We start from the raw sequence: 22308 nt of genomic DNA on the forward strand, positions 1-22308 counted from the left end.
ATTACTAAGAGAAAGAGCAACTAAGATTTTGACAGAAAAAATGAATGCAAAAATAACACAATTAAAATTAAAAAATAATAACCATTAATGTCTTACATTTTTATGCATAAACATATATATTACTTTTAATTTAAAAATAAAAATATTTTAGTCATTTGTGTGAAATTAAATTACTTACAACAAATAAATTTAATTCAATTTTTTAATAGTAAAACTCTTTATATATATATATATATATATATATATATATATATATATATATATATATATATATATATATATACACACGTATCAGTGACATATGTAGGATAATTTGACTACATTAAATAAACAAGTGGAAATGCATGGCATCTGACAAAAGTCCAGCTTTCTCTGCTGTTAATTAGGTGCCACGAGGAAAAGCTTCGTAAAGAGTAAAGAAAGCGAGAAAAAAAAAAAGTCACCATTGGCCCTATCCGCCCCAACAAGTACGCTGTCAAGATTCTGCATACACCCTTCAGGGTAACATGACACGAACCACTCTTCATCCTCACTCTTCTTCACTACTACTCCATTATCTTCCTCTTTCTATTTCTCTCTTCTCACACTGAACCCAAACCCCAAACCCAAACCCACCAATTCAGATCACAATGAAGCCCAACGACAACATGACAATGCTGGCCAAAACCGACTCCGAGGTTAGCAGCCTCACGCAGTCTTCGCCGGCGCGGTCCCCGCGACGGGACGTGTACTACGTGCAAAGTCCGTCGCGGGACTCGTCCCACGACGGCGAGAAGACTACGAACTCGTTCCACTCGAGTCCGCTGCAGAGCCCCTTAGGCTCCCCGCCCCACTCCCACTCCAACTCCTCCCTGGGCCGCCACTCCCGCGAGTCCGCCTCCACGCGGTTCTCGGGCTCACGCAAGAGCAGCTCCTCCGGCAACAACCGCAAGGGTCCGTGGAGGCCCTGGAAGGACCAGTTCCACGCCATCGAGGAAGAGGGCCTCCTCGACCCCAACGACAATGCCCACCATGGCTTCCCTCGTCGCTGCTATTTCCCCGCGTTTGTCGTCGGCTTCGTCGTCCTCTTCTCCGCGTTCTCCCTCATTCTCTGGGGTGCTAGTCGCCCTCAAAAGCCCGCCATTTCTCTCAAGGTTCTTCTTCTTTTAACTCTCAATATTTTTTTTTATCTATGATAATCCAAATGTTTAAAAAGTTTATACCTCTTTACCCACATTATTCAACCCAATTTGAGTTAGACCCTCTTGGTCTATTAATTGTCAATATAACTTTTAATTTGGAAATGTCTGCACATTTTCTCTTATTATTAAATTTGGAATTCAAGTTCTTATTTAAAAATTTTAAGTATATACTTTCCGACAAATCATATGTTGGTTAACGTTTAAATTTCTTTAGTTATTATAATTCTTGTTAATTTACTGATTATGTGATCTTTGGCAGAGTATAACGTTTGACCAATTCGTGATACAAGCGGGAGCGGATATGTCAGGAGTTGCCACAAGTTTGGTGTCCATGAATTCATCTGTGAAAATGACGTTTCGTAACACCGCTACATTTTTCGGGGTCCATGTGACCTCAACTCCCGTGGATCTCAATTATTATCAACTTACTGTAGCCACTGGAACTGTAAGTTAATCATAAATATTCTCGCAATCAATCAATTAATCATAGACATTTTTCATTATATTATATGTTGTGTTATTATTATAATGTGGGATTTAATTTGATTAATTCGCAGATGCCAAAGTTTTATCAATCAAGGAAGAGCCAAAGATCTGTTCGGGTAATGGTAATTGGGAGTCATATTCCACTGTACGGAGGTGGAGCCAACCTGAACAGTGTGAACGGTAAACCGGTTGAACCGGTGCCGTTGACGTTGAGCGTGATGGTGCGGTCGAGGGCTTATGTTTTAGGCAAATTGGTGAAGCCAAAGTTCTACAAGAAAATAGAGTGTTCCATCGTTATGGATCCGAAGAAGATGGGCAAGGCAATTTCACTCGTCAAGAAATGCACTTACCAGTAAAATCAGCGGCATGATTAATAAGATCAAACAATAATTTAATTAAATTTAAGGGTATGGTTGGAAACAGCCGAAAGGGTAGTTTGGATCTAGTCGGTGGCTCAATTTCAACACCCCCCCCCCCCCCCCCCCTACCGTAGTTGGAACAAAAATATTGAATTCATGAATTGTATTGTATCCCCAACCCAGAGAGAGAGAGTAGATTGTTATCGGGTCAAATAATAGAATACAATACACATTGATATATAAAATTCATTTGATGTTATTCATGGTTTAAAGAATGCTGTATATATGTTTCACACGTTATTTGATTCACATGTAAACTTTATGTAAGCGGGAGAAAAAACATGTAAGTTGAAGATTCTTAGATTGTCTTTGATTTGTTTTAAAAGTAAAAGATAAAAGCTTAGATTGCATAAAAATTATTATATTATATTTTATTTTAAAAACAGTGTAAAAGGTGTCCAATGTAATCTACTTGTATAAAAATAATTCACTATTAGATTTGAATAGTCATTCATCTCATCTACCTTAAATTTTGATGTATAACAATAAATATAAATTATTAATATTCTAATGAGATTTTGACAAATAAACAAGATTAATATGTTAAAGGACTTAAGAGTATTCAGTATCATTACACATTACTTGGTTCACACGTAAACTTTATGTAAGCGGGAGAAAAAACATGTAATAGTTGAAGATTATTAGGTTGTCTTTGATTTGTTTTAAAAGTAAAAGGCAAAAGCTTAGATAGCATAAAAATTATTATATTTTATTTTATTTTAAAAGTAATTAAGGAACAGTGTAAAAGGCGTCCAATGTAATCTATACTTATATAAAAATCATTTACTATTAGGTTTGGATAGCCATTCATCTCATCCACCTTAAATTTTGATGTATAACAATAAATATAAATTATTGGTATCCTAATGAGTTTTTGACAAGTAGACAAGATTAATATGTTAAAGGACTTAACTGTACTCAATATCATCTACAACTCAAGAGACAATGCTTTGTTTTATCTAGCATCCAACATGCTAAAACCAAAGAGCATCCACCCTTATGGAAATCAGTATTATACATTGTCTTTTAGTTAACTTTTGTGTCCAATCTCAAAGAAACTCTAAAGATTGAGAATAACAAAAAAGGGAAGTGCATGTGTTCTATTTTATATGAATTCATTTTGTATCTCTTTATTTTGAATTTTTAATGTTTTAATTTACGAAAATGACAATATAGAAGAGTATAGAAGGTTTTCACAAAATATTCTCTTAAAGGTCGCTTTCGCTACTAACAAGAAGCACATTGCACTGTTTGTACTATGGTTCATTCCTCTCCAATCAAAGCATGACACGTCACCTTATCCTTCAATGTGAGAAAACGGTTTTTTAAGGAATCGACGTTGATCCCGTAACAGATCCTTCATTGAAGTCTATAAAAGGCCATCTCCATCTAGGAAGCTTTCAAGGTATCAAAAGTGGTATTAAAATTACTTGTAAAAGCTAGGAGTGGCAAGTTAGAATACTTGTTTTATAATCAAGTTTTGATTAGTGGAACCCTTTACTAGTGAGTGAAGGAGAACTGGACATAATAGTTTATTGAGCATTCTTATAACAATTTCTATCACCTTTTTAACATCAAATGTTTATTTGAAAATTTGTTTTAAGAACACTCTTTTATCTAGTCATTGGACAACTATATTGATCTTCATTAAATATCAATTTTATCTTCAGTGGACGACTCACCACAACACACACACATACACACAGATAATATCTCACTCCGCTGATACTAGAGATCAGCGAAGTGGGATCAGCGGACAAATGAGAAGTAAGAATGCAGTAAATGAGAATGAATTGTAACAGAAAGTATTAAAAACGAAAATAGAAAATTGTAAATGAAATTAAAATAAAATAAACATTAAAAGAAATCGAAACGACGACAGAGCCGAATAGAATTTGTGAGGAGGGAGAAGAGAAGAAACTGAAGCAACGGCAGAGCCACACAGGATCAGTCAAGAGGGAGGAGAAATATGGAAAGAAGAAAACTTGAGCTTTATTGAAATTGAAAGAAAAGCTTACAAAGATTGTTTCTTATGCAGAGTCTCTCTCTCTAAAACCTGAAAAATGACTATCTGAAGGGTGCCTCACAAATGAGTCGAGGACTCCTTATATAGCCAATAATTTTACTATTGCTACAGAACCAATTTTGTAATCGGAACTATTTATACAGTTCATGTTAATTACATTTAATCATCATTTAATGAAATACCAAAACAGTCATCCTTGTTTTGGTAGAAAGGATCATCTTCTTCTGAAGAATTAGTTTCTTCCTTCTTTGAGGAAGAGGCTTCATCTTTTTCTTGCTGCAAAAGTTGTAAGACTTCTTTCAGATTTTTGGCCAGACTTTCTTTTGATCTGGAGCTTGCTAGGAGCGCAGCTAGTTGAGACTTCTGATTAAGGAATAACGAAGTCTCAGGATCAGCTGCTTTCAACAGTCTGTTTTCTATAGGATCAAAGGGTACATAAAATTTTTTGGTTTGATTTAAATTGGATCCAAATTGTCTAGGTTGCGTGACCTTTAAAATTTGGATTGTTGAATGGGTGTTTAAAGATGGATCTTTAAAGTCTTTGAAATGCTTGATAGATACTGAGTTTGAGTCTTTGAACCAGAGTTTGACTTGTTCTGGTTCAGCTTTGGATGCATCAAATTGTGTCCACCACTTGGCAAAGGCATGTCGGTGAAGTGATGGGAAATTCTTGTTTCCTTTAGTTTTATTGTACAAGTATTGCTAGGAGAAAATCCAGGATAAAGCAAAACTAGAAAAAAAAATTTAAGTCCGCCGGAATTCATGATTCCTGGGAATTATACAACTTCTTGAATTAGGTATATCCTTGTTGGACTTGTTCTGGGAAAATTTCTGGAATTGGGCCAAAAAAGTCCCACCATTGAAGAAACCAATTAGGAAAATTATAGATTGTGTTAGTCTTAAAATAAATAAGCCATGAATGTTTAAGTTTGATGTTTTGATGCCAGAATACTTTGGTCTAGGCATCCATATAATCCTAATAGGTGTAACCTATAGGATCAAAGGGTACAAAATTTTTTTTGGTTTGATTTAAATTGGATCCAAATTGTCTAGGTTTCATGACCTTTAAAATTTGGATTGCCAAATGGGTGTTTAAAGATGGATTTTTTGGGTCTTTGAAATGCTTGATAGATACTGAGTTTGAGTCTATCAATATGAACTCATAGAAAGTTCTTGTTTTGTTTACAATCAACCCTTATTTAAAAAATTTGATTTAGTAAATCATATTGAAATTTGGATATGCACAAAACAATTGCTAAAACTTCTTTTTTAACAGTTGAATATTTTAATTGTGCATAATTCCAATGCTTTGATGTATATGCAATGACATTTTCTTGGGTATGGACTCTTTGTTTGAGGATACCACCGTAAAAAATGTCGGATGCATATGTTTCAATGATTTTGAATGCCTGTGGAATTGGGAGATACAAACATTTTATGGATTGGACTTTGAGTTTGATATCTTTGACAACTTGGGTATGAGTGTCAAACCAAGGAGGTGGATTTTTCTTCAACCTATCATGTAATGGTTTGACAATATTGTTTATGTATGGTACAAACTCTCCTACATAATTTAGACAACCAAGGAATCTTTGTAACTGGGTTTTGTCTAAAATTTGGTTGTGGAATTTGCTGGCAAATTCTATTGATATGTCTATTGGAATGATTGTACCCTGATGTATATTGTGACCAAGGAATCTAATTCGTGTTTGAAAAAGATTGATTTTTGATTTGGAGACTACCAGACCATTTTGTTTGATGATGTGGATAAAGGTCTGTAGATGCTTAAAATGTTGGTCAATGTTTTGGGAAAAAAATTAAAACATCATCTATGTAGACAATGACGAATTTTGAATAAGGATTAAAAATATCATTCATGATTTTTTGGAATTCTGAAAGGGCGTTCTTCAGACCGAATGACATAACATTCCATTCATATTACCCGAAAGGTACTGTGAAAGCAGTTTTATACCTATCAGATTCTTGTATCTGGATTTGCCAAAATCCAGATTTCATGTCAAACTTGGAAAATATTTTTGCAGAATTTAATCTATTGAGTAAATCTTTTTTGTTTGGAATAGGGTACCTAATCCATTTTAAGGCTTGATTTAGCGGTTTATAATTTATCACTAAACGAGGTGTACCTCGTTCAAGTCCCGCCTGTTTATTGACATAGAAAGCAGCGCAAGACCATGGGCTTTTGCTCTTTCTAATTAAACCTTTATCAAGTAAATCTTTTATTTCCTTTTGACAATATTGAAGAAGTTCTTCATTCATCTGAATTGGTCTAGCTTTTGTGGGAATTTGTTTTTCCCTAAAGTCTTTCTCATAAGGGAGATCGACGATATGTTTTTTCCTGTTCCAAAATGCATGCGTCAAGTCGGAACAAATGGTTGATTGAATATGTTGTAACAGAGATTGATTTTTTCTTTTAATTGGGGTTTTTCCAATTGTTTTTGAATATTATTAAAAGAGACTTCCTCTTTAAAGAAATTGATTTGGCTAATTTTCTTTTCTATGAAATTTATATTTCTTGAAATGGGTTTAGTAGAAAAATTGAATGTAATCTTTCTTCCTAGATGAATGGTAGTTATTCCTTCCTTAGATAGGTAAAAATTGAACGTAAAAATTGTAGGTACCGTAGGGAAACTTTGCTGCTGCTTTTATCAACAAATAGGACTCCTCCTATGAACCTAAGAATCCATGCACGAGTAAACCTTTGTAATTGTTCTACATTCCTGTCATGGTTATTGATGTGTGAAAAATGATGAGACAGCCAGCTTAATTTAACGACACTGCCTTGGAGTTCACCTTCTTGTGGTCTGACTCCCAATAATTCTTCACACAATTCAGCCCAATCCAGATTCGTTTGACCAATTAATGGTGCCCCATCAACACGCATACCTAATAATACTGAGACATTTTGAAGAGTAATCGTACACTCTCCACATCTCATGTGAAATGTATGTGTTTCGGGCCTCCATCTTTCAATCAAAGCAGTAATTAATGAAGCATTTATTTTTAAATAGCCCATCTTGATTATCCAATAAAAACCGCATTGCCGAAGAAGAGGAATAATTTCCTCTGGAATTTCTTCTTCCCCTTGATACGTGGGGACAGCTCGTCTTATGTGTAATTTGCGGTCTTCTTTTCCGTTCCAAACATGTTCTGAAACATGTTTAGCTTGCATCCATAGTACGTCTCCATCAATCGGACCAGACTTAATTTTAATATTTGATGAAGATGATGACGAAGATGCCATTGATACTGCAAAAAAAAAAATAATAATACAATAAATTCACATAATAATTTATACATTAGTTATAAAGAAATAAAACTAACTACATTTACAATAAAATAATTAATTATATATCCCACACAATTTAAATTTTAATAAATAACAAAATATATAAAGAATTTATTTAAATATATAACAAAATTTAAAAAATTTATTTAAATCTATTGCGTAAATAAAATAAATTACATGCAAATTTTTTTTAAAAAAATAACATCATATATATATATATATATATATAGCCATAAATTTATATAATATATATACAAAATTATATAACTAACCTAGCATAGCAAATTTAAATATATGTAATTAAAACTAAACCTAAACTAAATAATTTAAATTAACAAATTAAACCTAATTTAGCATTTCAAACTAAAACTAACTAACACAATTTTTTTTAAAATAACATCATTTATCATTTTTAATTAAAACTAAGTAAACATAAATTTAAATAAATAACATAGATTATCATTTAAAAATAAAACTAACTAAATATAAATATATAACGTAATATATATATATATATATATATATATATATATATATATATATTTAATATCATGTAATATATAACGTAACATATATATTTACCTACAAAAACTAACTAACTATAACTTCACATAATATATATATTTAATGTAATCTAATATATAACGTAATATATATATTTACCAAAAAAAATTAACATAATATATATACAAAATTAAAACTAAACCTAATATCATATAAATCTCATATAGAAAACTAATCTATCATACAAAACTAATCTAACATAATCTATCATCAAAAATTTATATAATGTATCGCTAAATTACCATACAAAATTTAAATATATTTCACTAAAACTAAACTAAACATACGACTAATGTAACGTAAGCTAACATAAAAAATTTATATCAAACTAAACCTAAATTAGCATACAAAATTTAAATATATTTAACTAAACCTAAACGTAAACCTAATATTATTTAAAACTAAAAATAAATCTATTGTACAAAACTATAATTATCAAACTAAACTTAATTTATCATTTCTAACTAAAACTAACTTAAAATAGGAAACTAATAACATACATTATTAATTATAATCAAAATACAAATAAAATAAATATATTTAACTAAACCTAATATTATTTAAAACTAAAAATAAATTTATTGCACAAAACTATTTCTAACTAAAACTAACTTAAGATACAAAACTAATAACATACATTACTAATTATAATCAGAATATAAATAAAATAAAATTTTAATTAAACAAACTTACTATAACTGAATTTGTTTTGGGAGAAAGCTTTTGAAACTTAAGAACCAACAGCTTCCTCTAACTTCCTTTTTCTTTTTAGCTGAATGCTCTAAGACACACCAACAGCAACAAACACCCACGTTCTTCCTTTTTCTTTTCTGCTGGATCCTCTAACACACACGAATAACTCACGTTCTTCCTGCCTTTTTTTTTTCGCGTGATGGTCTACGGGGGAAAGGGGGGATTTAAGCAAAGCAAACCGCAGTTCCTGTTGGCGGTTTCGAGAACTCACCAAGTCGCAGGTCCTGTTGGCGACTCCCTGCAGCTGCAGCTCCGTTCAAAGCCTCGGAAATGGCTTCTGTGGCTTCTGTGCCTCTGCACCCTACAACTCGTAGCCTTGGAAATTGCCAGTCAAAGCTGCGATTTCAGCACAGGCTCGAAATCGCCAGCTTCACTGGCGGGACGCTCCTCAACCTGAAATCGCCAGCAGCAGCAGCGGGTTGCCATCCACGTGTCTGTTGCCCACGATGTCGCCAATGAAGGTTGCGTTTTGCATGCAAAATCCATGCAAACCACGTACAAAACAACACCATGCCAGAAATTCTTTCAAAACGGCCCCATTTGGGGAATAAGTTTGCAAAAGGAGACCAAATGGGGAAATTTGCCGAGGATGAGATGTTTATTTTTGCGTTCAGATTCTTAACTATGAAAGACAAGCAAGAAGGAAAGGAAAATTAGAAAATAATACTGCCAATGACTCATTTTTGCATTTATATTTTCATTTTCTTTTTGCAATTTGTGGGGATATAAATAGCACAAATTTCAAATCTAATAATCGTTGTTCGGTCCGCACTAATTGCTTATGTGAAGAAGGAATAAAAAAAATCAAAAAATTTGAGACTAAAGAAAGTAAATTTAAATTTGGAGGATAAAAGAATAGTGACCTAATTTGGTGGACTAAAAAATAATTAAGTCTATTAATTTTAATAGGCCGGTTATTGAATTCAGAAAAATCGTAGATCACACTATTGATTTGAAGTATATATTTTTAATATTATATAATATATACAGTAATGAATTAAAATAAAATGAAGTTTAAAATTATCATCAATATAAAAAAAAACAGGTTCAACTGTCTAAGAATAATATGTACTACGATGTCTCATAATTTATTTTTATTTTTTTCAGAATTTATTTTAAATGAACCGCAAGTGTCTTAAAATAATGTTATGAACGTTTTGCCTTGAAAGTTTAGGAATGAAGAAATTTTATGGAGGGGGAAGAAATAAATGAATGCATGTGTTATTATACAACAACTTAAAATGTAAAATCTAAAATAATTTTTAAGTTATAAAAAATTACAAATATATGTATTGTCAAAGGCTGGATATGATTAAAAGACCATGAAATGTTATATACCTGTACTGCCCTTGGTACAATGTTACATATTCACTAAGAACCGACTATATCGCACATAGATTTTTTGTGGGTCACATAGTTATGTGGCCCATCTTTCTCATGGACTGGTTCAACATTGCTCTGAATCGAATTAATTGGAACAATTTATGGATGTTGCTTGCGGCATCGAGCGTTTTTGCTGGGACACCCAGTAACCCGGGTGAAAGGGCGAAAATGCCCTTCACCCTTTCTTATAAAAGCCAAATAGTGACTCATCTGTACGAGTCACTATTCAACCTTTTTTTCTGTGCTCTTCCTCCTTTCTCTATTCTCCTTCCTCATTCCTTCGTTCCGTGCCTCCGTGACCGTGTTGTTCGTGGTTCCGTTGTTGTTGTTGTTCGTGTTGTTACTGTTGTCGTGATCGTGTTGTGTTGTTGCTGCTTCTTCCTTCTTCTTCTCCTTCGAGGTAATTTATCATTCTTCTTTTGTTGTTGTTGTTTGTTTGTGGTTGTTAGTGCTTGTTCTCCTTATTGATTGTGTTTTTCTTGGTGTTCACTGCGTTTGTCTTCTCCTTTATTGGCATTTTCTGCATGTGTTCACTGTGTTTTTCTCGGTGTTCTGCGAAAATGAGGCATACGGATTATCAATCCGTATGGTCTATACGGATTGTTAATTCGTATGGATCATACGGATTCGTAATTTGTATGATCCATACGGATCAACAATCCGTATAGACCATACGGATTGTCAATTCGTATATGATTTTTTAAAAAAATTGTGGTTTTTGTTAGTTAAAAGCCATAAGGATTGCCAATCCGAATGGCTTGTTTTAAAAAAAAATTGTCATACAGATTGGCAATCCATATGGTTTTTTTTAAAATAAAAAAAAATTGTCATACGGATTGCCAATCCGTATAGCTTTTGCCAATCCGTATGGCTTTTTTTAAAAAAAAAAATTCTTGTCTTATGGGTTAACAATTCGTATGGCTCATACAGATTGCTAATTTGTAAGAGTTTTTTTTTTTAAATCATTTTTTTAGAAAAAAAATAGGAATAATGAAAAATATTTATATTCATTTTAGTTTGTTTATTATTGATTTTAAGAATAATTTATTTATTTATTCAGTTCATCTAAGAAATGTTAGTAGGATTATATTACAATTTAGATTAGATTTTTAAAACAAACATTAGATTTCAGAAAAAAAAATAAGATTAGAAACAGGAAAATGTTAGTAGAACAAAAATACTAAAATATTATTTTGTCAAATATATTTCAGAATATCATGCTCTCGTACGTCGTCATCATGTTGGACCAGCCTCAATGAGAACAGCTTCTTGCGAATGTGTCTAGTAAGAATTAACATATAGTTACTTGAATGTTAATTCTGTTTTGTGCTTGAATACATGTTAATTGTTTGAATGTTAATCATGTTAGAATTAACAATTGAAGAGCACGGGGAATGGAGGGAATTGGCAAATATGATGCAGAATGTCGCGGCTCCACCATAGGCTTTTTTCTAGACCATTCATGCTAGGGACCAGGTCATGTTCATTTTGATTTAATTAACATTTGATTTTTCTGTTATTTCTTGAAACTAACCAACCTTATTTTGTGATATGACATGTAGATTTTCGATAAAGTTGGTAAGGTATATGTTGTCAAGTGGAATGACGTACTGGACGGTGTATGACATTTAGTTGACAAAGACGGAAATTATCATAATGTTGTGTACAACAAAGATTTGGACCAACCAGCCATTGTAGTAGGGTGGACAGCACTACGAGATTTTTACCAATTGACCGGAAATCATCTAGTATCCTTGCATCATTATGGTAGCAGTGCATTTTTTCTTACCATATTCAAGACCAGTTGCCTACCAAGATCATTCCCAAGATGACACTCTTTATACCATCAAGTGTCAGGTTCTGTCACCTTCAAAGTTTATCTCACTGACCAGAAAGTTACTTGTAGTAGTCTAGTAAGCAACTTCCTAATTTAGTTGTCAACATTTCTTTATTTTTCAAGTTTTAAATTTCATAACATAAATTGTTGACATAACATTTCTTTATTTGTCAGGACGTTCCAAGTAACATGTATTATTTTCTTAAAGACAAAGGTTGGACGCATTTGCACTTGGAGGACGTTGCAGAATGTCGGCTCGTGCGTGTTCAATCATTATAGGAAGACACTTAAAATTGGAGCCGGATGGAAACATTTCTACGAGACCTTGTCGTTGACCGCTGACATGGAAATAGTTTTTGAATTCATTGATCCCAATGTTAACCGTGTGCTCTATTGGTCGTGTTTATGAACAATTTAGGATTTTGAACATTTTAATTGTTATGAACATTTTAATTATATAATAATAATTATTTTATCATGTGTTGATTCTAAATTTGTTGCAACAATGTTCTTATATATAATAGTTATTTATCATGTATAATATTATCCCATTGTTTTTGAAAAAATTTGGTCATGTTTTTGAAATAAATTATTTTTAATTAATGACCAAATGAAAATTTTTTATCATTGTTAAATTTAACCAATTACTAAATTAATCATTAAAATATTTTTTAAATTGTTTTCTTTTATCATTGCAAAATTTTGTAATCCTATGGCCATAACTGAATTAAATTTTTTTAATTGATTTGTTTTAAGCAATAAGTGAATTAAATTTTTCTAATAGATTTGCTTTAAGCAATAACTGAATTAAATTTTTTTAATTGATTTAATTTATCATTGTAAAATTTAAAAGAAAAAAATTAAAAATGATTTATACGGATTGACAATCCATATGAATCATACGGATTGACAATCTGTACGTACGTCATTCTTTTTTGCACTCCTCTATCCATACGTATGGCAAATTCTTTTTTGCACCCCTCTCCTTTTTCGACGATGGAAATTGACCAAAATTCATCGTATACTTCTCACAAACGCACATACACCACCGGAGACCAAATACGTTTTCAAATCGTCTTTAACAGAAGCAATTTACACTAAGTTACGAAAATTTTACGAAAAAAATGACACTACAGAAATGAAAAATTTAACCTACTATTTACAACCCAAAATATCATAAGGGTATTTTTAGCATTTTTCAAAAATTGTTGGGTGCCCCAAACAATTCCCACAATTTATTTGCCTGTTGCTTTATTATGGCTACCCATACCATGTTTCTTCAGGCTAAAAGCTGGATTTTTTTCTTACATATGTTTTTGCTTTTTGTAAATATGTATTTTTTTAATTTTGATCCCTCTAAAAAGTTTTATTTATTTATCGTCCATATAGGTTTGTACTTTTCCAATGTTGATTTAGGTAAATTATTTTGATCATTTTTAATTCTAGTATCATTTTTAATTCTTATTAGTGTGAATTATATGGACTTTAAATAAAAAATTGAAATCTTAAAGGGATTAAAATAAAAAAATACAAACTTACAAAGACTAAAAGTGAAATTTTTTTTTTACAAAAACAAAGTTGAAAAAGTGTCAATTTGTAAGAACAAAAATTAAAAAAAAAATTACACATATAAAAATAAAAAATTACTAATTTACATGAACAAAAACATATTCAAGCTACTTTTTTTCTATTAACTCTACCAAGGGTTGATTCATCTGCACAAGTACACATCATTGCTTTTAAGTTTTAACGCTTCTTGAATCTTGCATGTTTTTTTTCTTCTTTCGATTATGAATGTTAAGTTTCTTTGTACGTGATTGGATTGCAATTTAAAATTCAAATTATGGTTTGGAGAGTGTAATAAATAACATAAATAGCATTTAATTCCGCTTAGTTGCGAGAAATTTAAGTAATTTGGACAATATTTTAAGTTCAAAGTTTAGTGTATTTTTGTATAAAAAAATGAGTAAAATTATGATTAAATTATATATACAATTTTGGATCTTAGGTTATAATAATTTGTGTTGTCATGCTATAAGTATAAAGTATTTATCAAGTTATAAACCTATAATATATTAATATGAGTACAAGTAACTGAAAAAATTATAAATTATATATAAGTTTCTTTTTTCGTTGAGGCACCAGTGGACTTATTCTTCCTACACCTCATTAATCTCATCCTACACCTCTTATTAATTTTAAAACAAAGCTAAAGTCCAAAAATACCCTTACTTCCCCTATTCCTCTCTTCTTTTTTCTCCATGAACCCTAATCCTATATGTTGCCACAAAGCATTGCCACCGTAGACCACCACGACCATAGATCAATGCCACCATCAAGTTGCAATCAAGTTCCCATCCCTTCTTTCGAAAAGGTATTTTTTTTTCTGAGATTTGATATTTTCGAAATAGATTTTTTGTATTACGGATTGATTAATCCATACTAGTGCATCTTAATTTATTGGTTCTGGATTTTTCGATTAGTAAGTTTTTTTTTTAAATAGATATTATTGAGTCATAATACAATCAGGACCCTCAATAATTTTGTCTTGATGCAAATAAATTTCAAGTTTAAAAGTTGTGACCTACATACATACAAACGATAATATTGTATCTGTGTCTAATCGATAAGACGATAGTAGACAAACGCCAAGTTTTTAAAGCACTTAAGACTGAGTTAATGCTTTGTGTCTATGATTCTATTTGCAAAGAATGTTCCAACATCCCTTCTAGAATCGGTTGAGGTGAAGAAAGTGAGAGAACAATCAAGATCAACCTCTCTCTTCTCATTAAAAGACATGTCAACTGCTACACTTATTATTATCAGACCTACTATGCACTATGACTATTGAAGCCTATTGTAGAAGTGTGACTCAAGGAAGATAAGCAGAGTGGTGTATCAGCATTGAGTGCATGTGCATTTAATGCACCAACGAATACCTTCTTCATATGCAATATCAAACGCAAAATGAAGACTGTTTAAAGACGACTACTTGTTGAAGAAGTCTATAAATACCAGAAGCTTTGAAGAGTTAATGTTAGAAGAATGCATCAATGTGAAATTCTTATTCTCTCTTACCTTCAAATTCTCTTATGTAAACTTTTTTAAGTTGTAAAAAGCTCTCAAAACACCTTGTATCGTGAGAGAAAAATACATTATACTTAGGTTAGACATAAACCAATATAAATTTTTATGTTCATATGCTTGCTTTCTTTATCTATTTTATACTAATTCTTATTCTCTCTTACCTTCAAGCTCTCTTATGTAAACTTTTTTAAGTTGTAAAAAGCTCTCAAAACACCTTGTATCATGAGAGAAAAATACATTATGCTTAGGTTAGAGATAAACCAGTATAAATCTTTTATGTTCATATGCTTGCTTTCTTTATCTATTTTATACTAATTGTAGGTTATTTTTGTTCCTTGGAGAAAATGTTTTTTTTAAGTTTGTTAGCTTTTTTTTTGTGTTTTAATATATAGACAATAGTTTCATTTTAAAAAAAAAACTTGCAAAAATTTAATATTATAATTTGACTTTCCTTCTTGTGATTTTTACCTTTACAAATATTTTGACATTTCACACCTATTCCAAATTTGTCAATCCATAAGTATCATATAAAGGTGTGAGTTTACGGATTGACTAATCTAAAACTATAAATTGATTATTTTGGGTTAATTAATATGAAGTGATCTATTTTTAGTTTTGGATTAGTCATTTGATCTTGAAATGCCTTTCTTTTGGGATGACACTTCTAATGAATAATGTTGTTGATGGCACTTGGAAGGCTAATTTCCCACACTCAAATTACCACAATGTATTGAGGTTAAGGTTGAAAACTATCACCGTTGCTGCATAGTGTGAACCAAGATTTGTTGTTGATTTCTTCCTAACCTTGGTATCCACTGTCATGGTTGTTAAAATCACAATCCACCTCGTAAGATCGCACCAAGATCTCGATCTTCCACTCAAAGTCATGGGATCGGTGATCCCCTGCGAGGCAAAAAATTAAACAAAAAATGGACCAATTCTTTTATAACCCTGTTTAAATCAGTTTTTGAATTATGCATCCCCTTTCTTCTCTTCTACCCTCTTTGTGACTTGCGACTTCTGACCTCTAGACATCCATTGTGGACTAAATCAAGTTGTCGTGACACCATTGGGCTTCACCGGATTTTTGTTGTTAGCACATCACAACAACAACGCGTCAGCGAAAGCTAGCTAGCGTTTGGTAGAAGAAGCTAACAATTGATAGGATTTCACCGTTTTCAGAGAATTGGCCAATCATTTTTCTTTTTCTTTTATTTTTTGTTCTGATTTATTTCACCAGGCCTTATTTTCAAGCCAATTAAGTTTCTTTGTTTTTCATTGTTGTTTTTTTAATGTAAAAACACATCATATACAAAGTAATAAAATACAATAGTAATAAAAATATAATAAATTATTTAGATACAATATATAATATAATAAAATAAATAATAATAATAAATCCAAAAAGCATAAAATATGATATAATAAATTAAAGAATAATAGTATTATATATAATTATTCTAAGTTTGAGAAGGTAGGATCTTACAATCCGAGTTATGATCCTCGAGTTACAAGATTTCATATCTCTTCCAATTCTAAGAAGGATCTAAATTTTAATAAGGCTAAAATATATTATTCCTTCCTAAAAAATACCAAAAGTTTGGTTTTAGTCCCTGCAAAAAAAAAAAAAAAACTTGTTCATTTTTCATTTTTGCAAAATTAAAATGTAGGACTTTTAGGCCTATAACTAGATTTTTACGAATCTGAACCTACATGACATTTTTTTAATTTAAATTTTAAAATGAAATTTGTGGGGGTTAAAAACTATCACAAACTACAAGATTTTTTTTTTTTTAAAAAAACAATGATTAAAAACTACCACAAATTGTAGGAATTTTTTTTTCTCTTTTCAAGAAATCCCTTTCTCCGAAACCGAGATCGGATTATGTGAATACCTCTCAAACCAAAACACATCATGCTGCAAGTATACAATATAAGAGTTAGGCTTTGATTATTTAAACTTGATAAATCCCCTAAATATTTTTGAACAAGCCATCCACCAATCACTTGATTCACACACCTTAGGATCACATGTTGAGAACCTCCTCTGTGCACCACCAAATAGCAAAAGTTGAAAGAGTGATATGCTTATTGGTCATGTTGATATGTAAAACACAACCTCGAAATAAGAACAAACTAGAATAACTAGCACTTTGATCTCGTCATTTAAAATCAATTTCCATCACCAAACACAACAATAGCCACCAATAAAATCACCAAACACCATCAAAACCACTAAACCACCTCCATCACCAAACACCACCATCAAACCAAACCCGTGTTTTGTCGTGCCCTTCGTCATGTTCACCATCGTCGTTGCCACTCGTTCGCCCTTGTCTTTTCCTTAACCGGGCAATTGGTGTCTACTAATATAGCAAGTGGTGCCCACGCTCTCACGGAAGAACGAGTAGTTGTCATAGCAAAGGAAGCAGTCATCAAGGTACCTTGGGCACCCAAATCGTTACACTTACCAGATCCATTGCATGCAGCACGCACCACCACCACAAACCTCCACCATCAACCTTTGTCGGCCGCAGCAAAACCAAACCTTCGCACTTACCAAATCCACCATAACAACACCCAAACCAACAAGGAAGAAGATGGTGGGAACAAAGGAGAAGGCCCGTGTTGGATGAGGCAGTGGAGGGAGTAGCCAATAAGGGAGTGACACGTGAAAAAAGCCTTGACATGTGTTGCACAACTGACCACCACATAGGTTCAATTCAAATTGAGCCTACTCCAGGTCAAAAAGTCAATTTAATTTTACGAGAACGAGAAATGAACAACAAATTTTATAGGAATTAAAACGAATTTTGGGTATTTTATAACAATGAAAAAAATTAGTCTTTTAACAACAATGTCCACCGCCTTTGTTCTTAACAAATCCTCCTAATCCCTAAGGTTGTCGTTGTGGTAAATACAAACAAATTATTGGCTTAAATCCTTCTTTTTCGTTTTGTGCATAGTAAAATACAATTTCTTTTTTATTACGGAGGTCCTAGAGTTGAAAATAGATACTAAGATTTTACGAGATCATATAAAGCATCTCCAATAGAAGATCAAACTTTATAATCTTAGCCAACTTGGAGATCTCTCTAACTTTTTGCTCCAATAAAAGATCAATCTTTGTAATCTTAAACCACTTTTTGTAGGTTCCGCAATGGACTCACCTTCTAATATTTATGTATAATTTATTTTAAAATAATTAAAACTAATTAATTATATATTTTATTACAAAAAAATTAACACAAAAAATAGGAAATATATGAATGACTAAAATATTTATCTATGAAGATAATTTAAACTTATGATGATACATAACATTGATAGAAAAAATACAAGCATCGACATTAAGCAAGAAAAATTATATTGCATCATTATTGCCATCGAAACGTTCCCAAATATGCTCCACCAAGTTTACTTGAAGTTGTTGATGAACTCCTCTTGTATGCATATAACGCCTTGCTTGCAGGTATGCAACAAAGTCGGGATGAGCACCATGAGATACGTCAATGTTTGAAATGTCTTTGTCAATATGATCATAATCAACATCAATGGTACCATTTTAAGTATGTCGTTCATCTTCAACAATCATATTATGCAATATAATGCATGACAATATTATGTTCTTCATGGTACCCATTTGCCAATTACGCGATGAACCACATATAATTGTGAAATGAGATTTAAGCACACCAAATGTTCTCTCCACATCCTTTCTTGCCATTTCTTGACATTTTGCAAATAACTTTTTTTTTCTCTCCCTATGGCATTGGGATGGTCTTAACTTACGTGTCCCAATTAGGATAAATGTCATCTGCAAGATATGGCTCTATTAATTGTAATGGTTCTATTAGTAGTAAATTTCACTGGAGGAATTCAACCTTATAAAATGTCATTAAACATAGGAGATTGATTTAACACATTAATGTCATTGTTTGAACATGCAACTTTGAAATATGCATGCGAAATCCATAAATCTTATGACGCGACAGCCTCAAGTATTATTGTGGGTTTTTTATGATCACCTCTACAATATTGGCCTTGCCAACTGGATAATATTTTCCATTTCCAATGTATGCAATCAAAAGAACCCAACATACCTGGAAACCCATGTGCCTCTCGAATTTATAGTAGGTGATTGATGTCATTGTTGTTAGGCCTTCTCAGATACTCGTCTCCAAATATATTGTTCACACCCTTTCGAAAGCTTCTAATCATTCAACTCTAGTGCTTTCGCCGATTCTAACATACTCATCCACACTATCGATAGGTGATCTGTATGTCAATATACAAATTACTGTAGTGCATTTCTGCAAAAGTGAAAGACCCCTTCTACCAGATGCATTAGATCTCATTTGGAAATATGAATAACAATTATTGCGAGCGTCTGCAATTTGAAGGAACAACTGCTTTTGCATTCGGAACCTCCATCGAAATTAACTCTCTGTGTATATGCAATTTTCATAGAAGTAGTCATTCTTCAAACGACTATGTCCGTCTTCACGATTGCAATTTATGTTTCTTCTTATTCGTCTGGGCCAGTTGATGCTCTCTACTTGTTGCAACTAGTGTAAGTATCTCATGATTTCTTCATTAGTATTATCTTCAAGTGCTTCATCAACAATTTTTTGTCAGACTCTATTGAAGTCAGAATTTCGAGCCATTTTAGAGTGAGTAAGGGTAGAAAAAAGACACAAGAAGTATGAAGAAGAAGGTCGGTGTGCATGAATAAAATGAAACTAAACAATTAAATAGTATCATCAATAACGACTAGTTTTTACGATTAGTTTTTAATGGATATTTTTTAATGGCTAGATTTTTAACAGTCTCTTAACAGTTATAGATTAACAAATAACTTTCATAATTAAAAATAAACTTCAGCATTCAACTAATTGAAAATGTGTTACAGCATACTGATATTAGTACATAAAAAATAAACTACTAAACTAATAAAAAAATTAATTAAAAAGAAACTTAAACATACAACTAATTAACGATAGCTTAAGACATAAAAACTAATAAACTTCTTTAAAGTATAATTACAAGTGATTTCGTATTTCCTATGTTGATTTTCAATCATGTTAATCGTGTACTTCATAAGAATATTGTACATCTTCTTTAAAGTTCATGCTGTCTATTTGTAAAAGAAGTAAAATTTAAAGATTAATTAAGAAAAATTAAAATTTATTATGTGTATTTGCAAAAGAAATAAAGTTTAAGGGGATTTAATGCTTTTTTTCCAATAATAATTATAAGTATATTTTTTTTAAAAGAGTGGTTAGATCAAAATTAGATGGAGAAACATACATGTGATACACTTAGTTCAGTGTTACAAATTGAGGAACACCAAAGAGTTATCGTACACAGACTTATGTGGCCCATCTTTCACATGGACTTGTTCAACAGTGCTTCGAATTGGATCAATCTTTACAGACTATTTGATTATTGCTTTGTGGGCTACCGTGTTTTTTCCCGCTCAAAATTAGGTCTGTTGCCGCCAACTCAACCAAGGGCTTATTAGTTATTACTGCTTTTGGTGTATCAGATTATTTGTTGTATCTGATTACAAGTGCATGCTACTGCTTTTGGTGTTCCCTCTTGAATCTTGAGTTTCTTTGTGCATTAGTGAATTGTAATTTGTGGATTCTAAACTATAGTTTGGAGAATGTAAATAAAATGAATTTGATTTTTATACACTATCATTAAAAAAATATTATTAATCAATTAAATGTAATCCAAACACACCAGTGCTTCATAAAACAGGAGCGACAAGCCCAGCGCTTTCACTTCAATATTGACCCAATAAAATCTCAAAGACAAAAACGTGCAATGCATTTTAAATACCTTATAAATATATGCTATCCCTTCGGAGATTAGGTCCAAGTCTTAACTAACTCAAGTTGTGCTGGGCGAGACAAATTTAGACAATATAATATATCATTATAATACTGCTTAAGTATCTAATGCTGTGTAGAAAAAAACATATTTTAGTGCCCAGAAAAATCGTGGCCATTGTTTATGATCCTCGACTACTTTCCTAATTCCTATTGACCTAATATTTAATCAGACAGGGTTTTCCTTCTTGACTTTTACTTTTCTACTATTCTTGAAAGATTTTCTAAATGACCGAAAATAAACAATACTTCTAGTTAACTAGTATCTTAAAACACTAGTTAAAAAAATAAAAATAAAAGGTTTTAATTAAAAGTTATATAAGAACAAACATTTAAAATTTAAATTATAGGAGAGCATATTTTAATGCATCTCAATGAATTTTTTATTTTATTTTACTTCTTTAGTTGGTGCTATAAGGACACTTATTAAGATTGTCATAATTCATAAACAATTTATCAAACAAATATCTGACAATGCGCTGTGTTATAATTTTCCCCTTTTTCTTTTTTCTCGTTTTGTACAAAGTCACACATACGAATGTGGGAGTTTGTTATTTGACCTTTTACTTTTCGGCCTAGTTGTTACGATCTGATGCATCTTCCCTCTCCCATAAGAAGAAAATCTAGAATACTTTGATCTCACTCCTACGTTGCCAAAATTCTATAAAGTTTTGTGTCAATTTGGTAATGGTCGATTCCTTTCTTTCTATCTTACCTAATAATCCTATACGTGTGATTCTATTCACAAGATTTACAAGACATTAATTTAGATGGTACAATTCCACAACGGGTTGATCGGGTTTTTTTCCAACACAAATTAATTAAAATGATAAATTCTTAACTCCGTTTCCTTTTTTTTTTCTTCTTTAGCACTATAATTAATTAATTCCGTGCTGTTTCCATATGCTGTAAGAGCTGCCTTCATGCTGGCACGCGACACCGTGAAGGCCCAGGTTCTCCCATAAGACCATACTTCCTTTTTCATTTCACACTATAAACCCAACGAAGTCAAATAAAAACAATTTTTTTTAATAAAAAAAACAGCGTCCACCAACATCAAATCATTGAATTACTTTACCCATTTACATCGAATATATGTCAAAGAGTTAAGGCCAAAAATATGAACTTCGGGTGTTTGACGCCGACTAAACCGACACAAAAGTTTTAGACCTCATTTACCCCATAACATGTACGTAATCATGCCTTCAATAATCATGTCAACGCTTTTACAACCAAGAGCTTGCGCCTCACCCCAATTCATTCATCACGCTCGTAAAAGTAAATTTAAGTGTGTTTGAATTATAGTAGAGTTTTTTTACTCTCTTTTTATTATAGATCACAAATATTCTTCTAGGAAGCAATCTGTAT

At 31.8% G+C, this 22308-nt stretch overlaps 1 protein-coding gene across 1 annotated transcript; it reads left to right on the forward strand.

Annotated features, from left to right (window-relative positions):
* The first annotated feature begins 417 nt into the window (after positions 1-417).
* Positions 418-2344, forward strand: LOC114412410. Its single transcript, XM_028376302.1, has 3 exons — positions 418-1133; positions 1441-1626; positions 1739-2344. Exons 1-3 carry the CDS (start codon positions 630-632, stop codon positions 2021-2023), a joined length of 975 nt encoding a protein of 324 aa, XP_028232103.1. The 5' UTR covers positions 418-629; the 3' UTR covers positions 2024-2344.
* Positions 2345-22308: the final 19964 nt, after the last annotated feature.

The sequence above is a fragment of the Glycine soja genome, chromosome 5 (assembly GCF_004193775.1).
Source record: "Glycine soja cultivar W05 chromosome 5, ASM419377v2, whole genome shotgun sequence".
Classification (NCBI taxonomy): Eukaryota; Viridiplantae; Streptophyta; class Magnoliopsida; order Fabales; family Fabaceae; genus Glycine; species Glycine soja.